Below are 20,165 nucleotides of genomic sequence, written 5' to 3' on the forward strand. Positions count from 1 at the left end.
GACACTTTGAGTAAACCATTTCTCAAATCAGATCATATCACACGCTTCCCTATGGTTGTTATTAGAACAGATTTAATTGTAGCATAAAATGAATGAAGAACATATTTTTAAATAAAATATCATGTCAACCCTCCACTGTACCTAAAATAATAATATGACCTTCAGAGAAGTACAACCTATCGACCTGTTTGATAGTTGGGTGTGCAGCTTGCAGGTTTGGAATTATGAAAAAAGTCCTCCATGCCATTATGACTAGCGGGTTATATATGATGAAGCTATCAAGTATATGATCCCAAAAAAATTGTATAATGACACTAGATTAGATTGAGCAACAAAAGTATAGAAGTTAAACACAAGGTATACATGTTTAGAAACAGAACTAGATACCAGTTTGCAGAACTGGGATACCAATTCTGGAAACAGAATTGGTATACCAGCTCTGGAAACAGAATTGGTATGCCAGTTCTGTTTCCAGAATTGGTATGCCAGTTCTGTCAACATGTTGAGACAATATTACCTTACTTTATGTGATAAACCTTTTACTTTGTGTGAAACATGTAAGTAGGAATTCTAATAAACATTTTACTTTCTGTGAAACATGTTGAACAATATTACTACTGACTGTATCATCTAACCGGATCTTGTACTTATTAACTAATACATATCTAATTTTAGGCTCCAAAATTTTCATAAAAATGGACAAGGTAATTGCAAAAAGTGATAGTTCAGGTCATATAACGTCTTTCTATTGAGTTTTAAGTTAATAAACACCACATCATGGTATTAATCAACAAATTAAGCAACCCATATCCAACTACCAAAACTGTAAAATTGAGTCAGATGCATGGAAGAATTAAATCAAACAAGCTTGCTCTAATTTTAATCCAAATTATAACCTAATTCAGGAAAGTGGGCAGGAGAAGAAAGCAATGATTAGCCAATTTGGAAATTAAAATCAGTTTGAGTAATAGGAGTACATCCTTGCTTTTAAAGCTGGTGTTGATTAAAAAAGTCACTACCAATTATGAAACTGTGACTTGTGCATTACATGCTTTTTCTATTGGCATTTACTCCAATATTATTGACTCTACATAGATTAAGGACAGAAGATTATATATTTAGAAGTTTTGCATGTCTTCCTAAAACAAGAAACATAGTAACTATACTTACCTGGTTAAAAGTATGAATATCAACATTTGCTTTTGAGTACTTCTCAATAATCTAAGAAAATAAAACTTAATTATTTTATCAGTACAACGAATGGAGGAAAAAATAAAAAAAACTCACTTAAATCATCCATGTCAGGCACCTTTAGAGTGTCATCATGAGTATTGAGTGAGTTCATCAAGAGCAGGGGAACGTTGCACCCATCCTTCGAATTAAGATTCTACAGCAATCCTAAAGTCATTTACACACACACACATAGATCATCCCAAGAGAATATAAAGCAACACATAAAATTATACTATATATAACCAGCAGATAGACGAAAGAAGTAATAACCTCAACCTCTATGACAATAAAGTCAAGGAAGGAATGTATCTACTACGAACTAGAATAACAGACCTGCAATAAGCAAGAAAGAAACCTATCAAATTAACATGTATGTCCATTGATGCACTCAAGCTCATAGGTTATTATATTCAAAAGAATCATGAAACAAGTATTTGAATGTTATACTTAAGTCTGGTGCAACCCATAGTTGTTCCAACTCCTCCATTAGGCTTCAAAACAACGAGTTCATCGAGAAGCTTCTTAGTTTCTTCTGGATCTGCAACAACCAGATCCACCATTTGAGCATACTTTTGAAAATACAAAAGAAAGGAAGCCACAGAATTGAGATATAGGATTAGCATACTAATTTTCAATAAAGATACATACCTTGACGAACAGGGGCCAAGGTATCATTAGGAACAACTACTTCATCAGAACATGTTTGAATCTTGCTCCATTTCAACCAGCCTGTTTGTCATAGCTCAATCAAAATAATCTTCCATATGTAAATTTATATAAAATAGTTTAACTAATCCAATTTGTTTACGAGTCCTTGTGTATTCTGTAACGGAATAACTTTAAGTTGAAAAACACTCAAGAGGAAAAAAACAACTTTGAAATTTCTATTAGTTATTGTACAAAATAACAGACCAAATATATGTACATGGATTGCACAATCATACATATAAATAAAACATATTGAATGTCATAGAACTAAAAATAGGTACATATATCTATCAACTTTGTTGTGGCAGTTTCTGCTGGCGAGGCTCCCTTAACAGCACTCCAATTGTTGTGGGTTAACCTCATTATGGACACACTCGGAGCTCTGGCCCTTGCGACAGAACGACCCACAGACGAGCTACTGCAGAACCCATCTGTAGGTCGAAGGGAGCCCCTTGTAACAAATATTATGTGGAGAAAACTGCTAGCTTAAGCTATATCCCAGATATCAGTACTTTTGGCTTTGCAATTTGAGGGTGAGTCTATATTTAATGTCACCGTAGAGGTAACTGACACCGATTATATTCAACACGTTTGTACTTTGCCAAGTATTCAACAAGTTCAATGCAAGAAACTTGGAAAAGCAAAATGTGTTCAAAAGGAATCCATAGGAACAATTTCAAAGCTCATATTAGTATCAGCTTCAGTATTAAGTGCACTCCAATTACATGATCATCTAGGATGATAGCATACCTTATTACGAGAGGCATAAATTTTAACTCTCTTTGCCCTGTTAGCAAACTTCAATGTATTATGTGTTTCCTCCATACTACTAGATGCAGAAATAACTGTAGATATAACCCGTATAACAAATTAAGAGAAGGAATCCATATATTAGTTGGCATTATCTAATAATGTCACTGCAAGACATTTGCTCCATCCTCTAGTTAGAAACCAGACGAAAGCAAAAAAACAATAAGAAAATAGATACATGAGCAATTCCCACTGGATTTTATCGAAAACATAATCTATATGATAGTCTAGCATCAACACATTCTGCGCATTTCATGTGTTATACATAATTTGGTTATAAAATTCAGAGTATATGCATGGTCAACTAATGAAAGCAATAAATTTGAAGAATTTTAAATTTACATTTTCTTTGAACTCCTTGAAGTTGTTAACTCTGCTTATTAGCTCCGCCTTAGGGAGGAAAGCCTGCAATCCTTGCTAAATCCAACTCCCAAAATGTGCTTTTGACACTATATGCAAAAACATGAACACAATCAAATCAATCACACAAACCTCAATCCTTGTAAGGAGTCTCCCAGTATTCCACTTTATGCATAACACCATGTAAAAAGCCAAAAACGATTTCAGCACTCATTTTCAATTTTGAAAAACTAAGTCCAATCTGACTGCTGAAACCTAAAACACTATTCCACCTCTTCCATGTACTTATAAACTTAGGAAGAGAAAACAAGAAGAAAACCCTAAAATTAAAGCAACTAAGACAAATAATGGGCACGAATTAAGAGGGGAAACCTCAATTTTCAACTAATAAACACCAAACAAAGATTAAATCGAATCTAATCAAAATAAAAGTTCAAATGTATCGAGAATCAATAAGCAAAATAGCTCAAGAATAAGAAAGAAAAAGAAGAGACGTTTAAAGTTTTTACAAATTGGATACTCTGATTAGGTTCTGGAGACTCTATGTGGATCTGTGTTTGTTTGGACTTAACATTTTGCGACTTCCTTCTCTTAACCTGCAATCAATAGAACAGATTCGCAGAAAACACAAACATCCATGGAGAACGATTACAAAAATTGAAGAAAGAAACCTTAGTAGTGAGACCGAACTGAGGCAGGAGGTGAGCGGCCAAGAGAGGAGAATGACGTTCATGGAGAGCGGCCAAGAGAGGAAATTGACGTTCATGGAGAGTGGCGAAGAGAGGAGAAAACATCAGTCATTGTGTTTGACGGAAGAAGAACAGCAGCCATCGGGTTAGGGTAATGACCCTCAATTTGGGGGGAACAAAACGAAAAGAGGGAGAGAACCAAAAGTTTGGGAGGGAAATGAAAATTCATGGGGGGAAAATTTAGGGCATTAAAAGCAAAACAAATTAATAAGGGATTAATTTGTTATTATTATAATTAATAAGTATTTATTTTTTTTATTAGAATTTATAAGGGGTTTTAATTTAGATATTAAAATAGAAAATAAAGGGTTTTAATTTAGAATGAATTAATAAGGGGTTTTTTTGGTAAAAGTAAATAAAAAAATATTTTTGCTTATTATTAAATAATAATAGAATTTGTGCTTATTAAAAGTATTTTTTATAAGTGAATTTTTGACCCTTATTAAATTTTTCTTACTAATACTCCTTTTTCTTGTAGTGGGGCATTAGGCTATCACACCCGAACTACTGGTGGGGCGTGATATTCATACGCCGGAACCATAGGTCGGGCGTGATGTTCATACGCCCAACTGCGATTTCGGCATTTTTGAAAAATCGCCCACAGATTCCATTTTTAAGCTTAAATCAAAAAACAAAAACCGTAAATCTTACCATTTCCGCTTTTCCTTTACAGTTGTTGTTACGCTCCATGTTTTGGTTCATAAATTAGTCCGGATTTGATCAAAGAGTGTATAGGGTGTTTGAGAGGTTTTGTGTTTTTTCAAATTTTGGGTAAAGGGTAGTTCGGTCTTTCCCGAGACTAGAGGTAGGAATCAGTGGCTAGGTATAGTAATTCACTATCCAAAATCAAGCCAAAACTCTCCACAATTTTACTTTCAATTTTGACTTCTAGTTTTTTTTATTTGATTTCATTGTAATTTTCGGTTTATTCAAGCAATTAAATTTCATTGTTGCACTTATATGTTTCAGTCTTCTTACAATTTTGTGATCTTTCTACAATTTGTTTATTTTTCTTTTGCTTAGCTCTGAATAATCCGGATCTTGGGAAATTATTCAATCCATTTTATTTCAAACAATTGTTTGAAAGTTAGATTCAGCGCATTTCAAAGTCTGCGAGTGTGAGCTCCTGAACCCCTTTGAAGGTTCGTTTAGTGCAATGGACATCGTCACTTAACGCTGTCTTAGGACGCCGCTTGGCAAGTCCTTTCCAGTACATGCATTATTAGTCTTTTCATCATGTTCTTAATTAGGCTAATTCGATATGTTAAAGTCACCACTCGGGACTAATATCCAGAAACATAAAATTAGATGACATACAGGTTCACATTATGTCATCTCTTCAAAGACAAGTTTGTGAACTAAACATTATAAGGGTTTGATTAATAAAATCGTAAACTTGACTTCCGTTAAAATACCAAATATTTCTAATCTATTTTTAGTTTATAATTCTTCACCACATAGATTGCGGAAAACAATAAATAAATTTGAAATTATAAATTATATCCCAATTTAATATCAAAATCATATACATTTGATGTAGCTCCAAACAAATCTATTAAACATTATAAATAAGCGTTAGCTGCGGGACGTTGAGACCCGTCTTTTGGATTTATTCTACGACGCCAGACTCGATCACATAGGACTTAATCAGATCATAGAAATCTAGCACATCAACATAACAATTCGATCCATGAAACTACATCTATCTATTCTAATAGATTAATCTATGCTGAGCATTTATATGCCTAAATATGCTTACTGGAATTTAAATTTACCGAAAACAGGAACTACAAACTAAACCCGAGATAAATGATGTATAGAGTGTGAGATAAATGATGTATTCAACTATAAAGCAGAATTCGAGACTTGCTAGAACTGTAGCCAATCAAGTATAGAGTGTGAGATAAATGATGTATTCAACTATTTTATTTACAGCTAGGAATTGTGTTAGCTAATCGAGCAGCTGATGAAGCAGCTAGGGGTATTCAAACTTGGGTTGGGTGGGTTATAATTTGATTTTTACCCAAACCATATAAGGAAACTACTTCATGGGTTGGATGGGTTATGTGAGTTAGAATAATTTTTTTAGATGGATTGGATGGGTTGGGTTATATAGGTTGGATGAGTTATAGTGGGTAGTGGGTTGAAACTTATTTTGCTTTTTTTTTACTATTTTTCTTCTATTTTTTTTTATCTCAAATTGTGTAGGCTAAATACTAAAAAAAAAAGTTAAATTTACATTATGTGGTTGAAAATATATTTTTGTTCTTTTTACTTTTATCGAACCACACATGTCAAATAATAAATAATAATAATAAAATATGGACATAAAGATTAAACTTGACCACAACGTTTACAAAAAAAAAAAAAAGTGTAGATTTGATTTTAATATATGAAATAATACATATTTATCTCTAACGATTCTAAGTAATATCATTTTTACTCTTACATTACTGAAAATTTGAACATCCTGAGTTGACTGTTATTTAAAAGTTACATCGAATATTCTAAACTTTAATTATGTCTATGATACAGTTAAACCTCGATAAATGAATGTTCGATAAAGTAATAACATCATTTATATAATAAATTATTTCGGTCCCGACTTGGGCCAATGGACTAAAGTAATAACCTCGCTAAATGCATTAAGTAATAAAAATATTTAAATCCTTAAGGACCCAATAAAAATATAAATAAATAATTATTGAATTACATACAGTATATATATATATATATACACACACCAAACCTTTCAATCAATCAACTAGAAGTCATTTCTTCTGAAAAAATGTATCTATAGTTGATTGTTGAACTTAGTTTTAAATGCATTAAAGTTTCACCAAAAAAATTAAACGTCTCTAGATTCAAGTGATACTTTAATTGATGTCTTTTGATTTTTCTTACCACATACAATGTATGCATTTTATAGTGAAAAATTATCTATAAAATAATAAATATTGATTTATCGATAAATGAATAATTTATTCATTTATCGATAAATAAATAATCTCGCTTAATGAATATTTCCAATCCCAATGATATGCATTTATCGAGGTTTTACTGTATATAGTGCGTTACAAACATAACTATAAAAAACTTGTTAAAATTTTAATAAGTAAGTTTTTTACATATAGCCGATTAAAGTTGATATGAGTAGTTAAAAGACTTAAGTAGAGAAAGAAACACATAAAAAAAAAGTTAGGAATTGGAAGTAATGAAATTTATAGTCTTTAATTGCTGCAAAAATAGCACATGGCTTTGCTTGAGCTGCACTCATTTGACGAACAATTTTTTTTTGAAGCGGGACTTAGTCCGCTCATTTGTCGATAGCCCTGAAGATATACAACCAATCCATGATTGTGATGTCCTCTCTCTCCAGCAACACCATTCACCATCCAACCCCCTAATTCAGCGATTTCAAGAACCTTCACCTGGAATTTGCAACCACAGTATTTTGTTTTCGTATTCCTCCGTACTACTTCCTCCATATCCCTATCCCTATTCCTTTGAGTATTCTTTATACCACGGGCACATTTAACCAATATCCATTTTAACTTACCCCATGTCTTGTGAGAAGCTATAGTTAACTCGAAGCCAAGCCGAATCGCCGTCTGTTTTCCCCAGTTAACAGCTTCATGGTATGTTTCAAACGTTTGTACAGGATAAAATTCCCCACTGTAATCGACACCATTACCTCCAAAGTCTTCTAACGGAACCTACAAATGATGACTAACGAATATTAGACTCCATTACGATCAAATTCGACAATTTTTCGGGGTCTAAACTCCTAAATTCAATTTTCAGACTACTGGGCGTGTGTATATCACGCCCCACCACAAGGTGGGGCGTGTGAACATCACGCCCCACCACATGGTGGGGCGTGATGTTCACACGCCCAATAGTCCGACAACCCCAATTTTTGCAAAAATTAAACCGAAAACAGATATACTCAAACAGAAAAATACATCGACTTCAGCGGCTTGGTCGTTCTCGTCTCCTCCTAGGGATGACGGATTGCTCGCCATTATACGTGTAATCTCTGATTTCAGAAAGAAATGAGTTTGAGAGAGTTTAGGGTTTTCAAATTTTTTGCTAAGGGGCGGTATCGTCTTTTTTCGGGGCTGAGGGTGGGAAATTGGGGCTGGATATAGTAATCCACTTTTTTTATCCATTTAAAATTTCAAACACATTTTTTTAATAGAGCACATGAATCGGCAGAATCGGTGGACTTGCTCGATTCACCACCGATTCGGGTGTCATGTCCGATTCAGGTATGCTTTTTTCCGTTTTAGAATTTTTTTTATTGTTTTCTCAATTTTCCGTTTTACAATTTTCATTTTTTTCATTTAAAAAAATATCATGAGATTAATAAAAAAACAAAGTGAGAATATAGAGAATTATATGGGTTAAGTGGGTTAGATGGGTTATGATAAACCATCAAATATAAGATTTATAACCCATTCAACCTATCTAACCCATTTAATACTATATTTCATGGGTTGGAATTTGGATGAGTTGAAATTTGGTGGGTTATTATAACCCAACCAATTTTGAACAACCCTAGAAGCAGCTCGTTTAGTAAAAAAAAGAAGCTATTTTATTATTTACGATGTGAGAAATAAAACTACCCATGCCATGGCTAACAATGATTGGGGTATTTTTGTCTTATCCCTTTCAAAACTAATTTCAGTATTGATTTTGAAGTGCTCAAGGCCTTTCTTGAAGGCAGGCTTTAGGCCAGTGTTGCTGGTATGGACTGGATCAATTTCTGGCCATTTGCAAAAACAAAACGACACCGTTAAACTCCAAACCTTCGTCAATGGCGAGCTGTGCGAACAGTTTGGAAAATAACAGCAACACAGAGAAAAATGACCCCTTGAACAGAACCAAGCGAAACGAAAACTGCAAATTCCATTTCCACGGCCCTTCAGCCTCTTCTAGAGCCATTAACAACTCTTTGATTATTACTTTTTTAATCCTCAAATCTCAAATAAGATCATCATTCAAATTTCAATGTCACCTGGTTCATATCTCTCCTTCTCTGATCTGTGTCTACCTCTCTTGTATTATTGTCATCCCAACTCTACTGTACTTTTTACCCCTAATTTCTCCTTTCTTTACAGTCCGGAATCTCATGGCGACCATTTCCAATCCTCTCTCGCTTAAGCATGGCCTTTCTCTTTGGTGTCCGCACTTATCCTCTCCTAATCGGAGATTCAACTCTCCTTCCATCGGTTACCGAAGTCTCCACCGGAACTACGTCGCCGCCTCCTCCGCCGGCTTCTCCAATGACAATCGAGAGTCTGTGCATTTGCTTTTGTTTAGTTTGAGCCTTGTGAATTTTATTTTATTTTTGAACTAACTGTTTTGGTTTGGTGTAGGTTTGTGATCGTCGGTGGAGGGAATGCGGCCGGTTATGCTGCCCGGACTTTTGTGGAGCACGGTATGGCTGATGGAAGGCTCTGTATTGTTACTAAGGAGGTGGATTTTCGCTTCTCTTATTTATTTAAATTCTGAATTATGTGTTTTGATTTTGTTCAACGGTTTGCATTTTGAATGTGATGATGTTTCTGTAGCCGCATGCACCTTATGAGCGACCAGCTTTGACCAAAGCCTACTTGTTTCCTCTGGATAAGAAGCCAGCACGCTTGCCTGTAAGAATTGCTGCATTTTTAGCTTTTCAATTTATGCAGCTTGTGCTGTTTTCTTGATGCTGAGAAAAGCTACTTGAGTATAATTTGCGGTTTAAACTTAATACTAGAGCTTATTGGCTTAGTTTCTTTTCAAAAGAGAGATTAATGTTGTCAGCAACTTTGACATTCGATTCATTTATTGTTTTCTCTGTAAAATCACTCTTTCTCTTAGTCCTTTTGTATGTTCATGTCAATTTGAGGCTTGAATATCATGTTATGTTGTTCAATTATGTTAGGGGTTTCATACATGTGTTGGATCGGGTGGGGAAAGGCAAACTCCAGACTGGTATAAAGAGAAAGGGATCGAGGTACTCTTTTATTTATTTTTTTCTATAGTACAGTTTCCAAGAAATGAGCTTGAAATTGTATTTCTGTTTTCCATTATACTATGGCGTTTTGCTTAAGAAAGTTATGTTTTCAATCGAGTAAATCTAACATATCTGTAATGTTTTATTTGTGATATTATGTTTGGAAAAGTAAAATTTTCCATGTGAATTGATAGCACAAGAGATTGACATGTTGACAACAACACACCTTATTAAGGATCATGATTTTTCTTTTCTTAATTCAGCAGAGCGTTCTTATGGTTTCTTTTTGCTTTTTCTTGTTCAGATGTTGTATGAAGATCCAGTTGCAAGCATTGACATTGAAAAGCAAACATTAGCAACAAACTCAGGCAAGCAGCTCAAATATGGAACTCTTATAATTGCTACTGGATGTACAGCATCAAGGTATTTTAACATTTAATAATCTAGTTATCACTTACTGTATCTTGTTGCTGTGGAAATCTTGATTTCTCTTCTTTCTTGGTCTTAGGTTTCCTGAGAAAATTGGAGGAAATCTGCCTGGTGTTCACTACATCAGGGATGTGGGAGATGCTAATTCGCTGATTTCTTCTTTGGTAATTTTACTTTCATGTTGCATATGTGCTATGACTGAACATATTCTCAGTTTCCATTATTTCATTGTTGTTTTTTTTTTGCAAATTAACGGAATCACCCTGAAATGTAACATTTTGTTGTTGTTTTTAACATTCCAACAACAACAACAACAACAACAACAAAGCCTTAGTCCCGAAATGATTCGGGGTCGGCTAACATGAACCATCATATAAAACCGTGAAAATCAAGTCGTGTCAGCCACACATCCCTCCACTCCGTCCTATCCACTACCATATTTTCCTCAATTCCTAATAAACTCATATCACTCTCGATCACCCTCCTCCAAGTTTGCTTAGGTCTTCCCCTACCCCTCACCACTACATCCCTTTGCCACTCTTCGGTTCTCCTAACCGGCGCATCAAGCGCTCTACGTCTCACATGGCCAAACCACCTTAGTCGGTTTTCTCTCATTTTATTCTCAATAGATGTGACCCCTACTTTTGTCCTAATTATTTCATTACGCACCCGGTCCTTTCTCGTGTGACCACACATCCATCTCAACATACGCATCTCCGCCACCGACATCTTATGGATGTGGCAGTGTTTCACTGCCCAACACTCCGTACCATATAACAATGCTGGTCTAATTGCCGTCCGGTAGAATTTTCCCTTCAATCTATTAGGCATGCCGGGATCACAAAGGAAACCCGTAGCACTCTTCCACTTCGACCAACCAGCTTTAATCCTATGAGCAACATCTCCATCTACTTCTCCATCCGTTAGGATAATAGATCCTAAATACCGGAAGCAATCCGAGGCCTGAACAACTCTCCCATCTAGGGTGATTGTCCCTGCCTCCCTACTCCCACGGCCGCTAAACTTACACTCCAAATATTCTGTCTTACTTCGACTCAACTTAAAGCCTCTAGATTCTAGAGTTTGCCTCCATAGTTCCAACTTCATCTCCACTCCTTCTTTCGTCTCATCAACCAACACAATATCATCTGCAAACAGCATGCACCATGGTATACCATCTTGAAGTGAACTTGTTAGTTCATCCATAACGATGGCAACCAGAAATGGGCTTAGTGCGGAACCTTGATGCACTCCAATCGTAATAGGAAACTCTTCAGTCTTCCCAACACTAGTACGTACACTCGTGCATACTCCCTCATACATGTCCTTTATGATGTCAATATATTTCCGCGAAATGCCTTTCCTTGATACTTCCCTTGGTACCTTATCATATGCTTTCTCCAAGTCAATGAAAACCATATGCAAGTCTTTCTTCTTATTTCGATAGTGCTCCATTAATTGTCTCATTAGATGGATGGCTTCCATAGTTGATCTTCCCGGCATAAAGCCAAACTGGTTTTCCGAGATCTTCACCGTCCTCCTTATCCTTTGTTCAATCACTCGCTCCCAAAGTTTCATAGTGTGACTCATTAATTTGATTCCCCGATAGTTGGCACAATCTTGGACATCGCCTTTGTTCTTATACAAAGGGATTAAGATACTTTTCCTCCATTCTGATGGCATCTTATTGTTTCTCCAAATTTTGTTGAAGAACGTCGTCAACCATTCGATTCCTCTTTCTCCCAAACATCTCCAAATCTCAATAGGAATGCCATCAGGTCCTACTGCTTTCTTCAACTTCATCTTACTTAATGCCATTTTGACTTCACCCTTTTGAATTCTCCGCAGGCATTCATGATTTATCATATCGTGACGGATACTTATATCTCCAACATCTTGTTGGCGATCTCCATTAAATAAGTCATCAAAATAGGACCTCCATCGTTCCTTGATATCCTTATCTCCAACTAGGACTTTCTGGTCCACATCCTTCACACATTTAACTTTTTCGAGATCTCGCGTCTTCCTATCTCTCATCCGAGCAATTCTATATATGTCTCTTTCCCCTTCTTTCGTATCCAATCTTGTATACAGATCCCGATTCACCTTTGCTCTAGCATCTCGTATGACCTTCTTTACTTCCCTTTTAGCCTCTTTGTATTTTTCGTAGTTCTCGTCACTCCTACATTTCCCCAATAGTTTATAGGATTCTCTCTTACTCTTTACTGCTTGTCGTACTTCTTCTGTCCACCAAGATGTGTCCTTACCCGGTGGCATGCTACCTTTAGATTCCCCTAGAACTTCAATTAATTTTAACATTCCAACAATTTCAATTAATTTACTTTGTGCCTATCATGCGAAGATATTTTTTTTTTAATTACGAGAAATTATGTGCATTCTTTACTGTTGAATGTTTAGATGGATCTTAAATCATTTTTCCAATTGGACAATCTTAATTGAGTTAACTTGGGATTAAGGCTTTGTGCATATTCATATGTTAATTGAATTGAATTTAATACTTAGTTGAGTTGGGTATCATATTCAAACCTTTTTGCTGTGCTTGATTTTTTAAATTTGCTACCTTTTCCCTTCTTATGATTAGAAGTTTCCATTTCCATGTAGGAGAAGGCAAAGAAGGTGGTAGTTGTTGGTGGCGGTTACATTGGCATGGAGGTTGCTGCAGCAGCTGTTGGTTGGAAAGTTGATACCACGGTATGTGTTCATTGTAGCTTCTTTGGTGTAGGGAACTGGTCATAAATATGCATTCTTTGAATTACAGAATTTGTTCATGATTAATGGTACTTTCCTCAATTGACTTGTCATCTCTTTCATTTTGGACAATTTCTCTTAAGATAATTATCTCTTAGCACATTACTGTCCATGTTAGTGCACCTTTATTATCAAGGTTTTCCGACTGATCTTCACTTCATGCAATTCTTGTTTTGTTTTTTCACATGAAACTATGAAAATACTCCTTAGGTTCTCTTTTGTGAAGGCTATTTGATAAATTATGGTACTTGTTGTCTCGAGCAAAAGTCTAGGTAGAGTGCTATATTTCAAATTTTTACATGAAGTGGGTGTTCACAATTCAAAGAGCAATTGTTTTTTCCCTCTAATGACCATATATATTTATGAATGTCATTCTGATGACCGATGCTCTTAGAAACCTTGCATTTTTTGCATGTCACATTCTTATCTTGGCATTAGCTTACTGTTTAGTTTATTGGAAAAATTTCATGGACAAGCAACATTTATAAAATGCAGACATTCAGGTTTGTGAATTACATTTTAAGCATCTCCTCAAAGCCTGTTTAGTTCATCAATGGACAAAATAGCAAAGGAAAGCCCATTCCATTGCATGAAAACAGTCTTTTATATGTTGATGTTGATGCTTGAGCTTAAATTGAACTACAAAGTTTTTATTCTGTGAAATATATAATTTTTCCAGAGATTGTGCTTTCGCTTGAGGGCGAGCCTTGGCGCAACGGTAAACGTTGTTGTCGTGTGACCAAGAGGTCACGGGTTCGAGTCTTAGGAGCGGCCTCTTGCCAAATAAATTGGCAGGGGAAGGCTTGCCCCCAGTACACCCTTGTGGTGGGACCCCTCCCCGGACCCTCGCTCAGCGGGGACGCGTAGTGCGACCGGGCCGCCCTTTATTGTGCTTTCGCTTGATCTTAAATTGACCTACAAAGTTTTTATTTTGTGAAATAGATAATTTTTCCAGAGAAGCATCTTTTGCAAAGGTTGTTCACTCCTTCACTTGCCCATAGATATGAAGAACTCTACAAAGAGAATGGTGTAAATTTTGTGAAGGTGTTTTTTTTTTCTTTCTCCCTGGATTAGAACTAGTAGGTTTTATGTAGCTTGTATACATAAAAATTGGAACATAACTTTGCATGTGGAATTTTGAATTCTTATATTTTTGTCCAGAGTGCCTCTATAAAAAATTTAGAAGTTGGTTCAGATGGACGTGTGGCTGCTGTTAAACTTGAAGATGGATCTACTATAGAAGCAGACACGGCAAGTTCCAGAGCTTCATGTTTGGCATTTTTTATGCATTTAATTTTAAGTATAGTTTCTAATGCACTTGTATATAAACATACATATATCTTGGAATTTTTAACATATTTTTACTCCCTTACTAGGATGGCGAAGGGTTCTCTCTGTTTTCCTAGTCTAATGGAACTGGAAGCAACTAATAATTTTCCCTTTTATTTATATGTTGCAGGTTGTAATTGGTATTGGGGCAAAGCCAGCTGTTGGTCCCTTTGAAAGTGTGGGGTTGAATTCTACTGTTGGTGGAATACAGGTGAGCATGGCGTTACAAAGTCTTTTGATATCTTAATGGGATATTCTTTTTAAGCCCAATAAGAGTAATTTGACTCGCTTGTGCTTGAATTACATGTCACTCTGTCAACTTCTGAACTCATATTTACATGTGTCAAAGAACTTTCATGTACTCTTTTAGATAAGCGTAATATTTATAGCCTATTGATTGTCTGATCGCATTCTGCCAGTCAAGTTTAATAATTTAGCTGTTCACATTCTTCTGAATTAGTAGAGCACATCGGGATTACAGATAGATAATGTCTTGACTGTGACATATTCTGGGGTTTTCATTTTTATCTGAATCTGCTCTTTGTTGTTTCTTAGGAGCATCCCAAAAATGTCGGGCAATTTATTTTGTCACCCTCAATTAAGTTAGACAGTTGAAAAATGAAGAAAATCCTTGTTTTTATACTGCTCTTCACAAAGCATCCGTTAGTGAGAATAACCAAATTTGGATTGTGAATTAGCTCTAACAATGTTTCTATGTTTTCATGGATATAAGACAAGTTATCTCAAATCGTAGTTCCTCATTCAGGTTGATGGTCAGTTCAGGACAAATGTACCTGGAATTTTTGCAATTGGAGATGTTGCAGCCTTCCCGCTGAAGGTATGGATCTCATAAATAAACTTACATCTTTTCATGTTCTTTCTGGAGTCCACGTCTTGAAGAACAAATGTTTACCGTCTGCAGATATATAACCGCACAGCTAGAGTTGAACACGTTGATCATGCTCGTCGATCAGCGCAACATTGTGTTAAAGCATTACTCACTGCACAGACTAGCAAGTAAGATACAATCTCTTATATGGTGAAACTTTTCTTGTGTTTCAAATGTGCTACAACAGTTTCCGTCATGCTGACATGCCCTTACTGATAATTTATCTGTTGCTTGTCCAGTTATGATTATCTCCCTTACTTTTATTCAAGAGTTTTCGAGTATGAAGGCAGTCCAAGAAAAATATGGTGGCAGTTCTTTGGAGACAACGGTAGAACTTTTGTTGGTGCTGTGATACTGTATTTTGTATACAAGTTAATTATTATCACCTCATGATTAATTTTCCGATTTTCCAGTTGGAGAAACAGTAGAGGTTGGAAATTTTGATCCAAAGATTGCTACGTTCTGGATAGATTCTGGTATTTGAAACTAAAATTCTACTTTCTATCATACTTGCATCAGAACTCGCATACGCACCACTTGGGCATTGTTTGTTATTTGCCCATGTGATAATTTAATTAATTCTTGCTTCTCCACAGGTAAACTGAAAGGAGTTCTGCTTGAAAGTGGGAGTCCTGAGGTATTCTTAATATCGACTACTATGACTTGATAGATAATAGCATTTTAGAACTGATCAGTGATCATATATAGACTAGAAACCTATGTTGCACAATTTTTCAGCTTTTCATGTTTCCATATCCATTTCGGAAACTAAAACCCTTGGAAACTTGTATAAAAAAATGTGTTGGGTCATGTTTCCGTATTTAAAAGAAAAATTGAAATCTGTTTCTTAAAATTTGAAAACTCATTTCCTAGGACGTTGATGTGTTTTCAGAAGTGGATCAATGCTAATCAAATGTTTAGTAATTTCCTAATATTTTCCAGATCATCTTTTACAAGCTTTCAAAAAAAAAAAAAGATTCTTTTCCCCCCTCAATTATGTGACTTGTATGTAATTTTTTTAATCTATATATATATATAAATTTACATACATTCTTATAATTTGAAAAATTCATTGACATGTCTACATATTTTTATTGTTTTCACATTTCCCCATGTTTCCATTTTCTATATTTTTTACAAATATCGTTCTCGATTTCCATTTCAGTTTCTGTATCCGTTTCCATTTACATAACTAGAAGCTTATGGTAATTAATAATTATGCAAAATTTCAGGAATTCCAACTCCTTCCTAAACTTGCAAGGAGCCAGCCTAGTATTGATAAATCCAAGCTTGAGAAAGCAGCTTCAGTTGAGGAGGCCCTAGAAATTGCTCAGGCATCCATGTAGGTTGCAGTTTAGTTGAGAATTACGCTTCTAATTCTTCAAGCGTCCATTCATTATATTCGGTATCGCTTTTATTGAAAAGCAGCATTATTTAATGATGTTACTGCATCACGAACCTACATGCTACATTTTTAGCTCCTAGTGTCCTTTGCGGAGTAATTTTGGTTTTGCTGAAAGAGATGAATTCAGAGACTGGGAGAGGGATGTGTCAATAAAATAAATCAACCCTTAGTTTTGTTCCATTGAAATCATTTGACATATTTCTAACATTTTGAACCTTCTGAAACTTGACTTGAATGCTGAGTCCACCAAATTAATGCGACGCTTAAATAGGTCGACATATTTCATTTCCACATGCGGCGTTTATATGATATTAATCTGGTTTCATCATTCTGGTCAATTTTAGGCTTTAACTTTGGTCAACATTCAGTTATTTTGATGAAACTAGAGGGGGAAGGTGTTAGGAGAGGGTTTGAACCCAAGTCTCGGAGTTTCATTTAAAATTCTCTCCCAATCCACCTCAAAATGGATTGCTAATTCTGGTCATTAATATTTTCACTCACTTTGTTGAGGCCCTTTTGGCGGCTTTTGGTTTCAACGATTTTCTTTGCATGTTAGAAGTAGGGATGACAACGGGTAGTATACCCGCGGGTACCCGACACTACCCGACCCTAATGGGACTACCCATACCTTGTATAAAAGAGTATGGGACGAGTATGGGATCAAAACCATTACCTGTTAGGGTAATGGGACGGGTATGGGAATACCCCTAGGGTACCCGTTATCCGTCATAATTTATTTATATATTAATAAATATAATTATTTTTTAGATGTAAGACGTGAGATTTGAACTCCAATCTTTATGTTTTTTAACCATTGAGTGATACCACTAAACTATTTTATTCTTATTAATTAAGGTTCAATTTGTTCAATTTTTAGATAGATGATTTATTAAATTTATACTTTGTTAAATTTGTAATATTTTTGTTTTATTTATTGATTCTTAACGGGTAAGGGTACCCGCGAATTAAATGGGACGGGTATGGGATGCAAAACGTATACCCGTTAGGGTAATGGGACGGGTACGGGTAATTAAAAGATAAAAGGGTAAGGGTTTGGGATTGACATTACCCGCGGGTACCTTACCCGTTGCCATCCCTAGTTAGAAGAGTAGATTTATTATTATTATTATTATTATTATTATTATTATTATTATTATTGTAGCATGTGTAGTACATTAAGGGTCTTGTATTTGTTTAAATAATTTGATGGACTCTTTTTAACTTTGGAGAGGTTTCGTTAGTTTACTAAACTTGTTTTAAGGTGACATGATCTCTCAGGTGCTGTTTGATAAAACTGAAAATTAAGTGCTGAAAAAATAAGTACTGAATTTTAAGTGTTGAATATTATAAGTGCTGAAATTATTAAATGATACAAATGTTTGATAAATATTAAAAATACGTGTTGAATATTAAAATATTAGTTGATAATTTTTAACTTAAAATTTTAAGTTAAATATTTTGACTTGTCAAATTAAGTGATATGTAGTTTAATTAAATAATTTAAGTGGTTAATAAAAAGCCATTATCAAACACATTTAAATTAAATAAGTGCTTAATCTATTAATTTAAGTGATTTTTTGTTGTTATCAAACATGGTCTAAGTCTTAATTGTTCAAAGTAAAATGGCGGAGCCAGCACTAGAAGTTTGGAGGGGCTGGACTATGCGTACATGGATGGACTATGCGTACATGGATGCTGATTTAAGGCTTTAGAATCGAAGTTATAATGTTTTAAAAGCAAGGTCTGATTTTGGTTTTGGTTTTTGTTTTGGCTAATATAAACATATTTGCCTATACTTTAAAAAAAATATGGTTCCATACTTTGTATCCTAGTCAAAATGGCCTCTAATGTTGGTAGCAAGATCAGTTTATTAAGTCAGTTTAGTCCAGATCGAAATTTAAGTATTGACTTAGTTATGAAGTTAGCAATAGTTTACAAATTAGTCCAAATTTAATAAAGGGCAAAGTACGAAAAAAATGCTCGTGGTTTGCCTTATCTGCAAATAGAGGTCCGTGGTTTAAAAGTTTACAAATAGAGGTATGTGGTATGTTTTTTTATAAAACAAAGTATTTAAAATTAAACTTTTAAGTAATTAATGACAATAAGAACATTTTTTTATTTTTTTTCAATTACATTTATATATTAACAAAACACAGATCCCAAAATCAAATTGCAACTGTGTAAATGAACTTAAATATCAATTTAGTTCATAAACTGTAAGATTAGTAAAAAACGTAAAATTACACCATATTATTTATTGTTTCGATTTAGGAAGTTGTTTTTTTCGGAGGTTGTGTTTTGCTGATATGTAAGAATAATTTTTTTAAGATAAAAATATTTTTAGTTGTAATTAGAACTTAACTGTGTAATTGTAATACTTTGTTTTATAAATAAAACATATCACAGACCTTTATTTGTAAACTTTTAAACCACATGCTTCTGTTTGCAAATTGGGCAAACCACAAATATTTTTCACGTACTTTTCTCTTTAATAAATTCTTAGACATTGAAATCAATTCTACTTTGCTAATTTGTCAAATATTATAAACTTTAAAGCTGAATTAATACTTAAATTACGATATGGACTAATAAGATCGTGTCAGCAAACTTCTTGAGCCATTAATACAATTATAAGTTAAGAGATGCGTTTTGTTTATCCATGATCTGAACTTTTTTTGCAATTTCATTTGGATATGAACTGATGGGTCAATTCAATACTCAAAATTATGACCAAACTGAAATTGGATTGGCAAGCACCCACCAATGGAATTCAGATGTTAAAACCATTACTATGCCTCGCTCGATGATTTGGGAAGAGTTGGAGATTCGTATCTCCTTTCATCCCTTGCAGGGGAGTAACAGAAGGGTGTATAAGGAGCTCTCCCGCACAGGGCCCCAAATTTAAGAGGATCCAATTTTTTTTATTATAGAAATCTAAATATATTATTGTTATTAATTATTATGTGAAAAATTAAGTGGATGCTAAGAGTCTTAAGGGGTCCAATTTTTTATTATTATTATTATACAATATCTAATTTAATTATTTTTATTATATTTATTATGTTAAAAATTAAGTTAAATGTATTAATTTTTTTAATGAATAGGGTCCAATTTTTCATTTAGCACAGGGCCCTAAAAATGTTTAAGACGGTCCTGATCCCTTGTGACCTTAAAACCAGAAACTCCATATGGAATTGAACTCCTAGCAAGGCTGCCATCGTCTTCAACTCCAACCATGGCAGAAACCTGACGGACCCAGGAATGGAAACCCCTCCCTGGGGTTTTCGGATGGGCCGGCCGACCCTCTCCGACCCCTGGCTCTGCCCTTGGTGGAGAATGGGGATAGGTTGAAGCGCATATTGTTTTAAAATAAGTTTAGGACTCCAATGGGTGGCTTGAAGTAAATTTAAGAGATCAATTTGTTCCATACTAGAAATGTCGTGTTCCATATTAGAAATGTTGTTTACTTTTTCAAAAAATATT

General features: G+C 34.8%; 1 protein-coding gene across 2 annotated transcripts; it reads left to right on the forward strand.

The window, feature by feature from the left end:
* Positions 1-8,633: 8,633 nt before the first annotated feature.
* LOC136210858 (monodehydroascorbate reductase, chloroplastic/mitochondrial) lies at positions 8,634-16,973 on the forward strand. 2 transcript variants are annotated; one of them, XM_066002277.1, is made up of 17 exons: positions 8,743-8,883; positions 8,984-9,161; positions 9,242-9,341; positions 9,437-9,514; positions 9,790-9,861; positions 10,166-10,284; positions 10,370-10,454; positions 12,913-13,002; positions 14,002-14,103; positions 14,221-14,310; positions 14,519-14,599; positions 15,155-15,226; positions 15,311-15,405; positions 15,517-15,605; positions 15,691-15,753; positions 15,874-15,914; positions 16,510-16,973. In XM_066002277.1, the coding sequence occupies exons 1-17, from the start codon at positions 8,874-8,876 to the stop codon at positions 16,621-16,623; spliced, it is 1,479 nt and encodes a 492-aa protein (XP_065858349.1). In that variant the 5' UTR covers positions 8,743-8,873; the 3' UTR covers positions 16,624-16,973. The 2 variants fall into 2 exon arrangements, with proteins under 2 accessions (XP_065858347.1, XP_065858349.1); XM_066002275.1 differs by having other exon boundaries at positions 8,634-9,161.
* The last annotated feature ends 3,192 nt before the right edge of the window (positions 16,974-20,165 follow it).

This window comes from Euphorbia lathyris, chromosome 1, assembly GCF_963576675.1.
Source record: "Euphorbia lathyris chromosome 1, ddEupLath1.1, whole genome shotgun sequence".
NCBI lineage: Eukaryota > Viridiplantae > Streptophyta > Magnoliopsida > Malpighiales > Euphorbiaceae > Euphorbia > Euphorbia lathyris.